The 17,628-nt window shown below is 40.8% G+C and overlaps 1 protein-coding gene across 1 annotated transcript; it reads left to right on the top strand.

The window, feature by feature from the left end:
* The first annotated feature begins 238 nt into the window (after nt 1–238).
* zgc:85777 (uncharacterized protein LOC405871 homolog) lies at nt 239–17,482 on the top strand. Its single transcript, XM_061813358.1, has 9 exons — nt 239–465; nt 8,246–8,366; nt 13,750–13,879; nt 14,600–14,706; nt 14,816–14,983; nt 15,056–15,229; nt 15,730–15,891; nt 15,964–16,114; nt 17,236–17,482. The coding sequence occupies exons 1-9, from the start codon at nt 244–246 to the stop codon at nt 17,324–17,326; spliced, it is 1,326 nt and encodes a 441-aa protein (XP_061669342.1). The 5' UTR covers nt 239–243; the 3' UTR covers nt 17,327–17,482.
* Nucleotides 17,483–17,628: the final 146 nt, after the last annotated feature.

Below are 17,628 nucleotides of genomic sequence, written 5' to 3' on the forward strand. Positions count from 1 at the left end.
TGAATGTAAAAGGTGTAACTCGTTCTACAAAATTGTATTTTAAGAATAATTTTTCTGAGGAGCTTTTTTTCAATAACATTTTAAAGTTATATTAAAACTGATTATTATGATCACTATTACATTTAATATTTAAATGATCACTTATTCATATGAACTACATTTCATCGGTAGGATACACAGTACAAAAGTACAAAATTGTATTTATATACTATACAGTACTTCCGCCATGAAGTGGTAATGCGCATGCGCGTCACAAGCCAAACAACAATGGCGCTTCGCTGTGGTTCCGTGCGTCTTAACTCGCTTGTTAACATCCACCCTTCCTTCAAATGTGCTTCGTTTAGCGTCCGTTCGTCTGCAAACACCGCGTCGTCCAAAAGAGTAGCAACCAGCACCTCAGAGACCTCGGTCGACCATTTACTCTACACACCAAATCACTTCGCCCTGAAGGAATCCCTCAAAAAGGTATGGCTGGCTGCTAGCGACATGACCAACTTGTCAGTGTCATGAAAAACGAACGTTGTTGTTTTGTGAGTGACTCGTTATGCCCGTGTGTGTCACAACGATGGAGTGTCCGACGTTGCTGCAAACCAGCTGGAGAGAAATTAAAGTGGGTGAGAGGTCACTGCGGGCAGTCACGTTGTAAAATACACCTTCATAGGTCACAAAATTAAGTGCACTTGCACAAATGTAATAAAATCGCATACACGAGCTCGAGTGAACACTCTGCTCCGTTTTGAGGTATTGATTTAATAATAGTGTGAAAGGGGATAGTTATTTGACCTCCTGCATTTGACTGTTTGTTCACTTGAAGTTTTATAACGATTTTAATCATTGGTGAAGAAAATATGTAAACGTGGATATTATTGGCTGCAGTAAATGTTTGCTCTCCAAGCAAAAAACTTTACTCGAGTTCTAGACACCCTGTGTGCCCCAGGCAAGGACCACGGAGCCCCGAGAATAGAAAAAAAACATACAAGAAGAATCCAATACATCCTTTATTAAATAGTTTTTGGGCACAGTTTGAGTATGAGCAATTCTGGTCTCAATGGATCGGTTTTCAATGACGTCACCACAGTCCTTAGACCAGTCGGATAAATTAACGATAGAAAAAAAACTTCACACTTCACCTATCACCTGTGTTCTCTGACCTCTATGACACACAAGATGGCGTAATTTGAAACCTATCTATTACGGTTCCTCATTTGATTCCGGTTCCAAACGATTCTTGATTATGATTCCTTTTGGGAGCATGTACTGTATTTTATTGATTCATTCACCCAAGTGACTGAAGTTTCTTGTAGCGTAGGCTGAGGGTCGGAGTGGGAGGGAGCATTTGTGCAGGGATGAGAATGACCAATTTGGAAAAACACTGAAAATGTCTGCTTTTGGGTTTGCTCCCATTGAACACGAATTTTTTTTTATTTATAAAACACACTGTTAAGCGGTGACCTGTGGTTTCCTGTCACTGTGTAAATACAGGGCAATCATGATATTTTGAAAACTTGAAATATGAGTCCAAAAAAGCAAAATAATTTTGCCAAACTTCAGGCGTAAAAATGTAGACTGATTGAAATTTATATCAAATAGGTGACTACACTTACAAGTTATACTTCAGAAATAAGTACACAAGTAGTTTGTTTTATATATATGTGTGTGTGTGTGTGTATATATATATATATATATATATATATATGAGCCAGTGCTACAGATAGACCCAATTGTATTATAATATATTATATATATAATATTTGAGAAATTTGCCTGCAACGTCCACTTTTTGTATGTGTTCGGTTATACATGTTGATACCGTTTTCGTTCCTTTCTGCACGGTTACACTTTTTTTTCAAGCCATGCCCATCTGAAACAATTTTTTTTACCCCGTGGTTTTTATCAATTACCCTGGCATGAGCTTCATCTTTTCGCTCCAAGACTTTCGCCAAGCTGGAAAACGTGCAGACTGCTCAATAACAAATGCGTACGTATGTCTATAAGTTATATCTATTCCGTAGTATAAAGAATGCTTCTCTATGAAATGGTAACATCAGAGTGAAAACACGGATGAAATACCAACAAAATGCTGCCGGAAATTGGAATGTTGTCGTTATTATAAACATCAAATTTAATGCAAACGGATAGCAATGCCATACACGGATAGCAATGCCATTTTCCGCTATCACAGCTGTGGCTAATTTCACAACGAGCGTTGGCGATAGATGCTGGCGGCCGATCTTGATCGCAGCCTCCCCCCACATCAAGCCCTAACACAACCCAAATTTTTTCAACGAATCTACCCGTTTCCCAACAATGACATTTTCAGATGAAAAAACTCGTAATTCTGCGAATCAGCGGAAAATTCTCATCCCTGTTTGTGAAAGCCTCCTTTATACAATAAATCTTAAAGTGTTGCACTGAGATGAGTGGTCATTTATTTTAACATTAAGATCCACTTTTGTCCAAAGCTGCCATTGGGGCCAAGCACGTCTTTGTGCGTGTTCTTCTTCATTGGTATTTGCCATTTTTCTTCTTCGAGTTTGACTGTAGGGATCAAAACTGGGAACCAATTTTTCTTTTTTTTTTTTTTGAAATTTGACCAATTCCAGGAGAACCTAAATGTAAATCCCGGTTAGAAAAGTTTCTTGATTGTCGATGCCCAACCCAAGTCACACCCCAGATCATTGGCTCTTAACTGTGGTGAAGCCATCGATGTACCCGTTGCAGGGAAAAACATCCCCAAAATGTTTGGAGATGCATTTCCAGATGGATTCTTGACTGTGTGGATGGTGTTTTTGGGATCATGCTCAGATTTTTTTTTTCCATGTTCCAAACAAGTTGATGCCAAATAGCTCAACTTTTATCTCATCTGACCGCCGTGCTTTCTCCATTTTTTTTTCTTTCTTTTTTTTTTTTTTTTTAAATCTGAGTCATTCTTAAAGCAGGCCCGTACAGGTTCTTTGTTAACCACATGCTGACGCATATGCAACTTTTCAGTCCGTTATTGCCGCAGTGTGTTGCTATTTTCTTGGTGACTTAGGTTGCAATTACCAATTGTTGAGCCTGCCCCCCTGACAGTACCTTTCTCATGATCGTCATCCTCTCTCCACCAGGCAAAATCATGCATGGAATTCCGAACCAAGGGCAGCTGAGGCTCATTTTGGGTTTTCCACTTTCAAATATTGACGTAAACAGTAAGCAAACTTACAATTTCAGCAGGCGATCAAAACTGTATATTATAGTGCTGTAATGGTGTAGAACTACACAGCATCATATGGAGGGCTACAGCAGTCAATTGATATTATTATTATTATTAAGGCGGATTGTTTGATCAAGAGCTTGTTGGCGCAAGAAAACTATGACTGCATCCATTCCAAATAAATATTTTTCAATGTTCTCTCGTGGCTCCAGCTCCACCAGCAAACAAAATTCTTACAGTTTGACCATTGTTTAGATTTTATAGTGGGTAGCATTTTTAACATTAGCGGTCAGGTTGTGTGAGTGGCCTCCTCTTGCCATTGTTTATCGATGGACTCAAAATGCTAACTTAAATCAGTCCAATGTACATCTTCAACCCAAATGTGTAATGAGACAACAGTATGTTGCGTTTGCTTGTGTTTTCTGTCAGAGAGACGGTTGAGTGCGTGGGACTCTGGGCTTTGTGAATATGCCCATCAGATACTGTAGATGGCCGCGCACAACATTGCACAAGTTATTTGTTTTGTAAGACTGGGAAGGTAGAAGAAATATTAATCGGAATCTGCGATAAGAGATCTCGTTTCCTAAATAACTACCACGTCATCATCTAAACACCACGTCATCGTTTCATTGTCTTGTATAAATGGACTTTATACTCTATATTTCTAATCACATATAATTAAGTATATTTAAAAACATTGATTGGCTTTTTAAACTTGTATAATGAGATGTTGGATATAAGTAAAAAAAATCGTTAGTCTTTCAATTCCTGTTATTGGAAGGGTCTACAATTTTCTTCAATCTTTTTCTTGTTGAATATTTTGTAGAAGTTACGGAAAATCCCCAAAACAAAGCCTCACTAATCACGCCGTCTATTTTAAAAAGCAGACAGAGGTTGATAAGGCGGGCAAAAATAACAACAGCAGCCTAAATTAGGGCAGACAACAGAGATGTTGCGGTAAATGGAGGGAAGTGTACTGTGTGACTAAACCTTCAAAGGATGCCAGGAGGTTGAAAATAAACTAGCACAGGGAATATGGGAAGGATGAAAACGTGGAAGGGAAACAGAACAATATGCTGTTAGGGGGGGGGAAAGGAACTAGAGGCAGCATGGTTTATGAAAAGAATCCTCATTCCGTAGTATAATGGGAGTTTGTAAAAGATGGTACTGTATATAAATTGAGTCAGGAAATCCCTCAGTGAGTATTCGAGGTCAGACTTGCACCGTGCCAATGTTTCCGCTACACATGCTATTAGCGCTGAAGTGTTTGCAGAGTGTCCTACAAAAACAATCCACAAATGAAGTATGGGAAATACTTTGCTTTGAAATGGCTGTTGGGAGCTCGTCTGCTGTACCGTTTCTCAGCTTCTGTGGATTTTTTTTGGTGATGTTCGGTAAAAGATTATCTACTGGATTTTCAATCTGGTGCAAACATAAAAAGATCCCACACAAAACTCGCAATGTGTTCTTGCTGCTTTTGTAGCGTGTGGTGGACTCGCGCACACGACAGAGAATATCTCCACTGATAATCAGAAGTGTCGTCGGCCAAAACCAGATGTCTGATGGAGTACCAGGGCTGACCTGTGATGGAAAGTGTGCCACAGTGCATCCACAGTGAAGAGGAAAGAATAATTGAGCAGCTATAAGAAACTTGGCTAACCGTAATCTTGTTTTTACATCGTGGTTGCAAAGTTTTTCTGTTGGCTGGTGACTTTGGAAGGGAGAAGGCATTTGTATCCAGAACCACTTTGGATTTGCCCTCTTTTTGAAGGCTGAACTCTTCAGTTAGCATAACAATTTTCAAAGAGAAAGGTCAGTGTTGTGTTTTGTGTCTGGCTGACTCTCCGCAGAGTGAGCTTTCTGCAGGACCTGATAATGCAATGTTCTTGACCCTGGCTGAGCACACGATTCTGCTGATGTGAAACACAAATAGTCCACAATAACCTTTGTGAAACCATGCAGCATCCCCCCACCCCGTTCCACCCAAATAGGCCGTATGTTTCCCGTTTCAGCGCACGTTTGTCCCTCCCTTTCCCTCCTCAGGATCTGAACTTTGAACACGGATGACTTAACCGTAAAACCACGGCAGCCGCCGCTTGTGTTTTACGGTTTGCTCTCACGAGTGTGAAAGCAGGTTTGTTGGGAGCCCGAGTTATCCAAGGTTACGCTTTCACTCGCCAGTGCAGACTTGTCTTAACGGCTTAATGAAAGAACAATAAAGCAGGTAGTCCATAAGCCTTCATAATGCGGACGCCTCATTTACCTTGCGTTCTTGGGCGAAGCTAATTTGATGATTGCCGTCGCAACTAAATGTCAGTTCTAAGTAAGTCATTGCTCGTCATTGAGAGCAGGCACAACAGAGAGCTTGATCACACTTAATGGGACACCTTTGATCATTTGAAATACCATATTTTCCGCACTATAAGGCGCACCTAAAAGCCTTTAATTTTCTCAAAAGCTGATGGTACACCCTATAATCCAGTGCGCCTTATATATGGATAAATATTGAGCCTTTAGTGTAACTCCATCTAATGGATGCAGAACGTAATGCCAGCCTCTACTGTAGCATCTATTCCATGCGACTCATAATGCGAATGCGCCTTATAATCTGGTGCGCCTTATATATGAGAAAAATCTCGGCGCGCCTTATGCTGCGGAAAATTCGGTACTTGTACATGGAATTTAGAAAATTACAAAAAAACGGTAACCCAAATGCAAGTCACAATATGTTGGTGACCCAAGGAAGATTTTTATCAATTTTTAATCAATTTTAAACATAGTGAAGCAAGCAAACTTTGGTCATTTATCAAATACGTTGAGACATATTTAAAAACATTCATTATAGTTACTCTTCATACATAAATTCCAATGGGAAACCAGTACCCAAGAACAAGGTATGACATGATTTTAAATATGTACAAATTTTCAAAACGGCCTTGTTTTTGTACCTGAAAAGTGCATATATCCAGTTTATCTCAAGAAATGAAAAATAGAGACACTCCACAGTAATATTTCAGACCGCCCTACTCCTAGTCAGGTTGAGCAGAGTGGCGTACGAGTGACCACGGAAATACTTTTGTCGGAATGTCAAAACGGGTCGGTCATTTTAAGCACTTCTCCAGCTGTGGACAACTTCCCCATTCCCAAGATGAGTCATGCTGCCAAAATATACCTGCTCCAGAGATAATTTTAAATCTCAATTGTCCACCTGTTCTTTGCTCTTGTCGGACTTTGGTCCCTGACTCACAACGCTGTAGAGACGAGATGAATCATGATGCCACTTTCCTGCTGAAGAGCGATTGTTGCAGTTGTTGAAGAATATTACGCAAAATTCAGTCCGACTCTGACTACAATCCATTGGTTGTGAGTCAGTTATTTGACATAAATGTTATACAAGCGAACATGATGCTGTTAGGTTTGACCTTTTCAATGTTGATCTTTGGATGAGAAAATGCAGTACCTCCACCCACCTCCTACTATACACTGAAAAATCTTTGAGATGAGGAGGCCCGAGTTATAAACTATTTAGTTGAAGGCATTCCCCCCCCCCCTGTTGCTATTGGGGATTAAGTCAAATGAGGCGTCGAATCCCATCTCACCTCCAAAAGAGAAGTTCGCTTGCCCTCTTGTCGTCGTATGATGGCCATCGAGATTCAAATTTCTCACCACAACATGTGGTATTTTTTGGTGAGATGATCCTCGTTTGATCTTCAGTCATGCACTGTTTTGTTGTTGTTGTTAGTGTTGCCAAAGCAAGAACAATTTGTTGCACAATTGTCTTTGTTGTAAGACATTTGGGAGTTACTTAAGTACTTGGTCAGAAGAATTTTGGGATGGCCTTGTTTGTTCCAGTATGACTTTTCCCCAATGCACAAGGCATTGTCCAAAAATAGCATAGAGGAAGATCCTGAGAGCTGTCATTGCAACCCATTCATACATATTTTTACTTATGGTATGATGGATGTGTAAGGAGCAGAACATGGACTGTAATTTCCGGCCTATAAGATGCGACTTTTTTCACACGCTTTGTGGTTTATGCAATGATGTGGCTAATGTGTCCATTTTTTTCAAATGGCCACAAGAGGCCACTCGAGCGGAAAAGGTAAGAGTTACCGGAATATATGTGCCAAGGAAGTGACTTTTGCCGGCCATTTTAGAGCTGTGCTAGCGTTAGCACTATGCTAGCGTTTTGCTGCTGTGTTACTGACGTGCCTCAGCGATATTTACCGGTATTTTTTTTTTAACTGGTTCTGTCCGTTAGCATTATCGTCAAGCTTGTGTTGGCACCACATTAGCGCCGCACTAGTGTTAAACTCATTCTGTGTACCGTCTTTCTTTGTAAATATCTCGTGTTCCAATGCGCTTTTCAATGTGGGCACTTGCGGCTTTTACACAGCTGCGGCGTACGTATGTACCAAATGCTATTTCCTTTACAAATGTACTGGGTAAGGCTTATAACCAGGTGCGCTCTGTAGGCCGGGAATTACAGTATGTCAGGATGACTGAAGAGGGGGAAAAAAATCCTACGCAGGTTTTCTTTTTAGATATTCTTCCTGGGTCTTGTTTACTATATGTGTATCTGTTTGAGTCTTTTCTTTTAAATATAATGTAATGTATTTATTTATGGGGCATGTAGTTTACACTTCAATGGGTCTGAGTTGGGATTTGGCCCAAATCAGGCAGCTGCTTCCGGCGTATTGCGTATCACCAGCCAAGCCATTTAGAATGTATACCCATAGGGGAATACCCGTGTTTGCTGTCACCAGCAGCTTTCTAGATTCACCGTGTAATGCATTTTCTGTCGCTGCTCTGTATTCATTGAGATGTAATGGATTTTGTGACTGGCCGCTAAAGATTAAGGGATTGCGTGCGCCACACAGTAGGAAATGTTCGTACTTTCCTCTCGCAATGGAGATTCTTTTGGGTTAGGAGACGAGATAGGACGGCAATGTGGTCATTTTGCTGGTCAAATGAAAGCTGATGCGCGCACACGTGTACGATAAGGAGATCGCATACGCTGAATACTCACACCAATAAACTTGTTTCCCATAGATCATCGACCGGGAGATCAACCCTAACGTGGATCAGTGGGAAGCGGAGGGAAATTTTCCAGCCCATAAAATTTTCAAGATCCTAGGAAATGCTGGTTTTCTTGGGGTCAACAAGCCAGTTGGTGAGATGTGCAACTTAGTCTGTCTCTATGATCAATTCTGAATTGTTAGCAACCAGTGATTCCTGATATACATATAAGGTAGTCATGAAGAATAATAACAACAATAACTATTGATCAATTAAACTATTAATTGGAATCTTTTTGTAAAATCAATCAGGATGGGAGACTCCAAATATTCTGACCCTTATTTTTCACGTCAATGTTAAGAATAAGTTGCCAATGTGTTGAAGTCCCCGTCTTTATTCAGCAAACTAGTAGTAAGTTTGCTTTCGGCTTGTCCCTTTCGGGGTCGCCACAGCGTGTCATCTCAGATGAACGCACATATATATTTGGCACAATTTTTACGCCGGATGCCCTTCCTGACGCAACCCTTCTCAGGGAGTGGAGGCCCCGGTGGGATATGAACCCACAACCCCTGGTTTACCAAACCAGTGCTCTAACCACTGAGCTACTAAGTGAGACTGAATTAGAAGTGCCTCGATTGACTGCAAGTAATTTTCTCCATTTTTGCCTCAATCCAGAATTGGTTATCAATACAACAAACAGAAGGAACTGCTCAACTTCCATAGAGAGGAACAACAACAGCAAAAAAAAAAAACGACGAGGTTTCAGTTTCTCTGGCATGTTTTGAAATTTACCACTCAATAACGATTTTTCAAACAAAATTTCACTTTAAGAGACTTTTGGGAAGGGGGTGTGCTGTATGAGCAGCTTGTCAGGTTGGCGAGGCTTTGAACAACTCACTGACCTTGTTAGGACATGTTTGTTGGCAAACTGCAAATCTAAAACATTTGAACGAGTCAAACTGCTTTTCAAATCGGAGCTGGTGCCACGTTTGTCGGCCCAGTCTGCGTCCGTCACAGTGCAACGGCTCTGCAGTGGCGCTGAGACATTTTCTGACACATTTAATTCAGGTGGAATGATTCAAAAAGTAGTAATTAATGAGGGCGATTACTCATCGCTGCCTCAATCCCGGTGACTTATGTTGTCTCGATCATTTGTCACTTTCATGATGAATGTGCGGCAGCATATCTAGGAATTGAAAAGGAGCCAACATAAATAACACAAACATTTAATCTACAAAAGACTTTAAGAGATGACAACTCAGTAATTTATGAAGATTGTACCATGAAAGCATCTCAATTATCCTTTATACTGGTCCCTGCATTTATTATTATTTTTTTTTAATGACTGTCAAGCATTTGAATAAGTTTCGCTTTGAAGCATCGCACGAACATCCTTTAACAGCTGTTGTCTAACAGTGTAACCAGATGTGCACGTGCACCAAGACGTGGCGCTGATGGATTTAGCGACTGGGATGGATTTCTTTCAGAATGTTTTCAGACGCTGGACGTCAAGCGTTCGCTCAATTGTTGCTCTGCAACAAAAATGCTTCACGCTTTAATGACGCGAAATTTGCGCAATTCAGGTAATAGCTTAACATTCCCCAAACTCAGTGAAAGTTCAATACAAAGTTTTTTTTGTTGCAGTACTCATGTGAAAAATGTAATAAAGTCAAAGTGGAAAAAAGAATTGAACTTGGAATTATTATCTGTATAAGTCAGTTAATTCAGTTAAGATTATATTTGATATTTAAACAAATTAAAGGACATAATGTACTTTTTCACATTAATAACTTTAAATTTGTATTAATTCTAAGTAAAATATACCATTTTATTTCCATCTTGTTTGCATATTTGTTACTATTGTATTTGTTTAATATCCAGGACAAGCCACTTTATGCATTTGGTGAAGGTTTATGCACCCAAATATAAATCAGTTAACTCATTACCCATTCTGCATGTCAGCCATCACATCAATCATACAATTAGATGGCATCACGACATTGCTAATATGTGCACATTTGCATGGTATTGCGGATATGCTGTGATATTAATAACTAGCAGTATTGTGTAGGTATAGTCAGGCCAAAGAGAGTTTTCTTTGGCCTTTCAGCTTGTTTTGTTTCACTATAATCCAACAAAATCGTTGCTTTACTTCACAACATAAACGGTAAACAGTTCAAACACTAAATTTGCGGGAGAAGATTTCACCAGGAGTGTGTAGGTCAGTGGAGAGGGCGAGGGAGGGAATTAAAATGTGCTGAGTACACACACCCGGAGCATTAGTTGGCAGGATTAGAGAGCGACGACCTGGGGGTGGGGGGGTGTAGGGGGTGCCGACTGCGCAAAGACTCAATTCAATTATCAGGTAGCAGAGAGCCTTTGAAGTGATGCGCCTCACGACAAATACATCAACAAGATATTGCCTAGATTTACAATCTCCACAAATGCAGGCTGCTACAGGTTGAAAGGAATCAGATGAGTCGACTGCAGAATGTAAACATGGCGACAAGCCAGGAGAAGGGAATAATGTTATTGCAAATTGCTTGAATTAATATTTATGCAATGACAGAATTTAGATGGGTATTTAAAGTAACAACGTGTATTCCATTAGAGTCGTTCTTAATTTAAAAGAACTGTAAATCCAATTTGCCACCAATTTGAATTTAATTTGAAAATCCCAGTGAACATGTCCAAACACTAATACGGTATCTCTATTTATGTATCATATCAGCTTGCCATTTGTTTTGTTTTGTTTCCTTTCTCTGTGACATCTAATTGCAAAAAATGTTAATTTGTAATTTAACCCGGCAAAAAATATGCATGTAGATCAAATGTTTTGATGCCTTGGCACGGTCTCCTGTCTTATTGTTACTTTGCGAAACAGACAGCGCTCTGACATGACCTACATTTCATCTAGTTTAAACTTCATGGAAAGTCTATCTTGAGCAGATGTCTCAGTTTGGGATTGAGGAATCTGGGTTTACCCCTTTTTGGGGAGGACAAAAAAAAAAAAGCACAAGTTTGTGTCAATGTCTAAAGCATTCATTCATTTTCTATACCGCTAATGAATTATAAATAAAGTTTGAATACGTCTCTAAAATATATTTGCGAGAATATACTTAAACCGGCTAAAGAGGGCACGTTTCTGACTTTGCAGCCATGATTTACGTGCGCATGGAAAGTCCACATTACCTGTCAAAACACGGGAACAGGAAGTTTTCCCAACACAGCCGTGTCATGGGAGAAGACAGTGATGACCCTTGGCGCCCTGCCTGGCTTCCTCTGCCTTGACAGGGAAGAACCCGTCTTTTCACACCATGGCAACGGGAACCCGGTTGACGGATGGGAACTGGCAGGCGAAATTGTTTCCCATCCGTCTCGATAAATAAGCTTGTATGATTGCTGCTTTAGTAATACTCTGACGAATGCATTTCATCCTTTGCTTCCCCCCCCCCCCGACTGACGCATGACTAACACTGTGACGTTTCTTATTTGATATGATTGCATGCAAATGATCTTATGTTATCTTATTTGTTGGCCCGTTGTGTTTTGCCATATGCTTTATGGACTAAAATATTGAGACACCTTACAATTATGCTTGGGGGGTTAAACCGTATAGAAGAGCTGCATCTATGAAAGTCTTCTCATTATCTCTTCAATTACTAGTAATAATTGGATTTTAATAAATGGCAAAAAGCAAAGCAAATTTTAGATAGCACATTTCATACACAAGCTAACTCAATACAATACAGTACAATAACATAGATGTGAGGCGCTGATATTATTTTTTTTCCCAAATTGGGGTCACCATGCTCACTTACTACCGTAGTATTTGTCACTATGACTATGCGAATAGTTTTAAGAGGCGGGGCCTATCCTGGTGAGTGACGTCGAAGTCAGCGAATGGTTGTGTAGACTTGGATCTTAGAGCCAGTCAACTTTAGTAATCCTAATTGGACTAAAATGGGAAAGGTTTAGTCTGATTTTATGTCAGACACTGAGGAAAAAAAGTATTTCTAAATTACTAGCTACTTGTAAGACAAGGTATCGTTGTATTTAAACATTTTAAAAATAAGCAAACGCTTCATGAAATTTTAAGAAAGGCAATTCAAAATGTATCGCAATGATTCTGACTTTAAAATGATTACATTTCATTTTATTATATAATTCCAATCACATATATGAATGAGTTGATTTACTAGTTTGATGACTGAAGTCAGCACATCAGAGAACATTTGCGCGATGGCCGGGACAACAGCCGAGGAACATCTGCTCACAAGCATGAGGGTTTAGGATTGAAATTTGACATTTGAAAGCATACTTGTTTGTTTTTCTTTTGCTTGTTTGTTCAAGTAGACAGCCCGCTGTCGGGTTTTAAGCGGGATAAACCTCAGCGCTTCCTTCTCTCCACATGATCCATCGCAGGGGCTTCCAGGGTGCACTATCGTGCTTCAGCTGCACCTGTTTCCTCTTAGTTTTGGCCATCCCTCTTCCTACCCCCACACTTGCGTTGACTTGGCCTACTATCTCTCACTCTTCTGCCTGTCCCCAATTTTCCCTATTGTCCCATTATCCCTCCATCCCTGACAGCGTTCATTATTCCATAACTAGTCAGGCGGGTGGTACTTATGCGAGGGTTGCAGGTCTGCGTGATAAATTTGCCTCTAATTGTCCATTGTCAGTCAGTGCTAATGTCCATCATGCAGTGGATGGTTTGCGTAAAATTTGTTTAGTGCCAGGTTCTATTTGCCAGGCCAGCATTAGACGACAATGTTCATTTTTGTGCTTGTTTGCATTGTTGTTATCGGGGTGTGCATGGTAGTTCGAGAGAAATGCACCAGCCAGCCGTAACAGCAGATAGACAAACTGCGCAATAACCTTCAGTACACAAAACATCATTCTTTAATTATTAGATTGCAGCAGTGAACCAAAGAGAGTACTGTAATTTCCGGCCTATAAGATGCAACTTTTTCCATACGCTTTCAACCCTGCGGCTTATGCGGTGATGCGGCTAAATTTGTGCATTTTTTTGTAACGGCCATATGGGCGCACTCGAGTGAAAAAGCTAAGAGTGAGACTGATGGAATCTATGTGCCGAGGAAGTGACTTTTACCGGTATGTTTTTTTTTTTTTTTTTTTTTTTTTTGTTTTTTTTTAACGGGGCCTGTTAGCGCTTTGCTAGCATTGGCGCTGTGATAGCGTGTTACTGCTACATCTCGGTGATTTAGGTTTGTGTTTTTTTAACCGGCCCTGTTAGTGCTGTGCTACCACGTTGCTACTTTGTAGCTGCCATGGCTGTTTTTTTATTTTTTTTAACCAGCCCTATTCGTGCTACCGTGTTGTTGCTATGTTAAGATAAGCTAAGGTATTAAAACTTTGAAAACTCTGTGTACCGTCTTTCTTTGTAAAAATCTAAATCTTCTTTTCTTAATGGTGAATTATGATGAATGTATACCTAAATTGCTTTGGCGAATGGTCCAACATTTCTACTAAGAGATTATTTAGCCACATTTTTTCATTTTGTTTGTGTTTGGTAGAGTATGGCGGCTTAGGACTCGATTACAGCTACAGCGTGGCTGTGTCTGAACAGCTGGGTTACATCCGCTGCGGAGGCATCCCCATGGCCATCGGCGTCCAGACCGACATGACCACGCCCGCGCTCGCCAGGTAATAATTCCGTAAACCTCCTGCGTTCTTTGTTCTCGCTATCCACCTACAGCTTCCTTTGGGGATTGTCTGTGTGGTGATCCATATTTAGCTGTGGACCTAATCTGCCTCCAACTCTGGCTTCTTTGACTCCAGGGGTCACAACACTCAATGTCAGCATTGTCGTTTTGTTGTCTTTCACAACACTGATAGAGCAGGAGCCAGACTGCGTGTCCATACATACACATAAGTATTCCAAGCGACAAGTACTGCAACTGGAATAAATTTGGTGGAGATTGAGACCATATTAGCAGCCATCCCCAAAACGTACAACAAACGTACGACTGCATTGCGTGTAGCGTTAGCAACTGTGCAGATTCTTGAAAATACAGCCTGTTGTTTGGACCTTAATTAACCAATCCTGGCGCCAGACTGTTATATGATGCACTATACATGTGAAATGTCCCCTTATGTTGCCTTTTATTGTTTATTCTCTTGCAATGAAGTGACTTCTAGTCACATGAGATGGAGCTCATAGGAAAAAGACAAGTACTGTCTCATGAGTATAATTAGGGGAACATTTTTTACCCAAAACAATGTTAAAATAACAGAACATTGAAAAATAGATTCAGCTATAATTGCCGGCAGAGTTGTCTTCATGTTCTGTTTTTTTTTTTTGTTTTTGTTTTCGTCTTGTTGAGTTCAGAAACCAAAAGAATAACTTGTCAACTGTTTGTGCAGATTTGGTTCAGCCGAGCTCAAGAAAGAGTTTCTGCTTCCAAGCATCCTGGGGGACAAAGTTGCCTGCCTTGGAGTTAGCGAAGTCGGGGCCGGTTCTGATGTGTCGAGTAGGTTCCCGTTTTGTTGTCTTCAGACCGTAAAGAAAAAGCAGAGCGACACGCTTCATTGCGCCTTCTAACGTCAGGTCTTTTCACGCTCCACCTCACGTTGCTCCAGACATTAAGACCAAGGCGGTGAGAAAGGGGGATGAATATGTGATCAATGGGAGCAAGATGTGGACCACCAACGGCACCCAGGCAGACTGGATGTGCCTCCTCGCCAACACCAGTGACGGCCCCCCGCACAGGAACAAATCCCTCATTTGTCTGCCCATGAACCTGCCAGGTAGAATCGGCAACTAAAATGTTTTCTTCGGCCCAGCGCTGGCGGTTGACTTTTCTCGCCTGCCCGTTTTAGGAGTGCACATCGCTCGCAAGATCGACAAATTGGGCATGTGGTCGTCAGACACGGCCGAAGTGTTTTTCGAGGACGTCAGAGTTCCTTGCGCCAACGTTATTGGCCAGGAAGGCATGGGCTTCACTTATCAGATGCTGCAGTTCCAAGAAGAGAGGCTCTGGGCTGTGGCCAACAGTGAGAGAACCGTACTCCTCATAAGTCCTCACTTTCTGTTTAATCTTTGCGCTTACGTCATCTGTTTCCCACGTATGTAACTGCCAGTGGTAAATTTCAGGGTTTTTTTTTTTTTTTTTTTTTTTAAGAAACTGCCAACCAAACCAACAAGGAGGTTAAGTTCACTTAGGTCAAGCCATTAATCTTGTCGAAGGAGTTTTGTTTGCGTTTAATTTTGACAAGTGTCAGATAATGTTTTTGAAAGAATTCGGCAAAAGTGAAATGGGACATGATGGAATTTTAGATCACTGTTTATGAAAGTGTTATGTGGGAGTAGTTTACCTCTGCAGTTATCTTAAGTTGTGTGTCTGAAACTACAACATTGTATTTTTAGATGCACGATTTCAGGGCATTACTGAGAATTTCTGACGTCAAACTGTTGATAAAGGAAACCAGTCCAAAGCAGGATTTTCTTAGGATAAATAATCTCTTTCCTAATGTCTTACTGTGGAAACCTCTAGTCCTGACCACAATGGACATCATCATTCAGGAAACCATCGACTACACTCGGCAGAGGAAGATCTTCAATCAGCCGGTGCTCCACCACCAGGCGGTTCATTTCAGGCTTGCCGAGCTGCAAACGGAGGTGGAGTTGCTGCGTGCTCTCCTCTACCAGGCCACAGGTAAAGTGGAATTAAGCTGACAATCCGTAGCTCCAAAAATACCTGAATATCTGTCTTTTGTGTTGGTTTCAGCATTGTATATCAAAGGCAATGATGTCACCAAGATGGCATCCATGGCCAAATTAAAGGGGGGCCGGTTGGCCAGAGAAGTGAGTGACAGCTGCCTCCAGTACTGGGGAGGGATGGGCTTCACCAGTGATGTGCTGGTCAGCAGATTCTACAGGTATTTATTTTGAGCATATTTGAAATTGTGTACTTTTGTATTTACGTAGAATGGCTCAAGGTAGTAGGTGGAAAAGTGTGGTAAATGTACTACTTGTGATATGAGGACTCCCTCTCATGATATATGATAGAATCGCTTAAATACATATACAATTTAATATGAAATACATTAGTGTAGCTCGTAGCTGTACATACATCCTATTTAAATATCCATCGATCCATTTTCTTAACCGCTTATCCTCACGAGGGACGTGGGGAGGGCTGGAGCCTATCCCGGCTGTCAACGGACAGGAGGCAGGATACACCCTCAACTGGTTGCCAGCACAACGAGACAGTCACACTCACAATCACACCGAGGGGAAATTTAGACTGTCCAATTATTGTTGCATGTTTTTTGGGATGTGGAAGGAAACCAGAGTGCCCAGAGAAAACCCATGCAGGGATGGGGATATCCTACAAACTCCACACAGGATTGAACCCGGGACCTCAGATCTGTGAGGCCAACGCTATACCAGCTGATCCACCGTGTTGCACCTATGTAAACATCTTTTAAGAAACATAAGTCAGGCTTTTAACTCAGTTTGGTTGTATTCAAGTATACAGGCACTACATTTGCATTTAATCTTTAAGAACATTTTTATAATATACTTTTATGTAGGTGGAATACATTTGTTTTTTTATGATTCCATGTCAAAACCTCGTGTTAATGTTTAAACTGCATGATGGTTTACAATGTTAAATGTACTTTTTAGGAACAAAACCTCAGCCTCATTTTTGATTGTTACAGTGGCATACAATAAATGTAAAAAGTAAGTTTCTTTCGGGTTGTCCCGTTAGGGGTCGCCACAGCGTGACATCTCAGATGAACGCTCGTATTTGTTTGGCACGGTTTTTACGCCGGATGCTCTTCCTGACGCAACCCCTCTTGGGGAGTAGAGGCCCCAGTGAGATACGAACTTAAAATCTCTGAAGCTCTTTATGCATGAAAAATAAATGGTACGGCAATCATTTGACTCTGTACTGACATCTAGTGATGGGGTACAAGTGTAGTTAGAAGTGGGCGGGGCACCGCTCATAATAACGGCTCACTTTTCGTTATTACTAACTTTGCCTTTTCCACAGGGACTCCAGGTTAATGTCCATCGGGGCCGGGGCTGACGAGGTCATGCTCGGCATCATCTGCAAATTCATGGACACGCTACCCAAGAAATGACCTCATTAATGACTTTCTCATCAATTAGCTTGAAACTCCTTTTAATGAGCAACAAAGCTAATCACCTAAGTGCAATTCAGCTAATAATTTATAGATCATAAAAAGTTGGGTCTTTTTGACTGGACATAAGAACACCTTATATTGAATGTGATATGTGTGAATACTTCAGTGAATTTAGTTTTTAAAAGTTGCAATTTGCAATGGTTTTGTGTCTATTTTCATCGTTGGAAAGTGTTTTCATGGAGGTGACTTTTTCTTTGTGTTTTAAAGAGAAAAAGTGTCCCTGTTAACTGAAGGAAAAG

The sequence above is a fragment of the Syngnathoides biaculeatus genome, chromosome 1 (genome assembly GCF_019802595.1).
Source record: "Syngnathoides biaculeatus isolate LvHL_M chromosome 1, ASM1980259v1, whole genome shotgun sequence".
Lineage (NCBI taxonomy): Eukaryota > Metazoa > Chordata > Actinopteri > Syngnathiformes > Syngnathidae > Syngnathoides > Syngnathoides biaculeatus.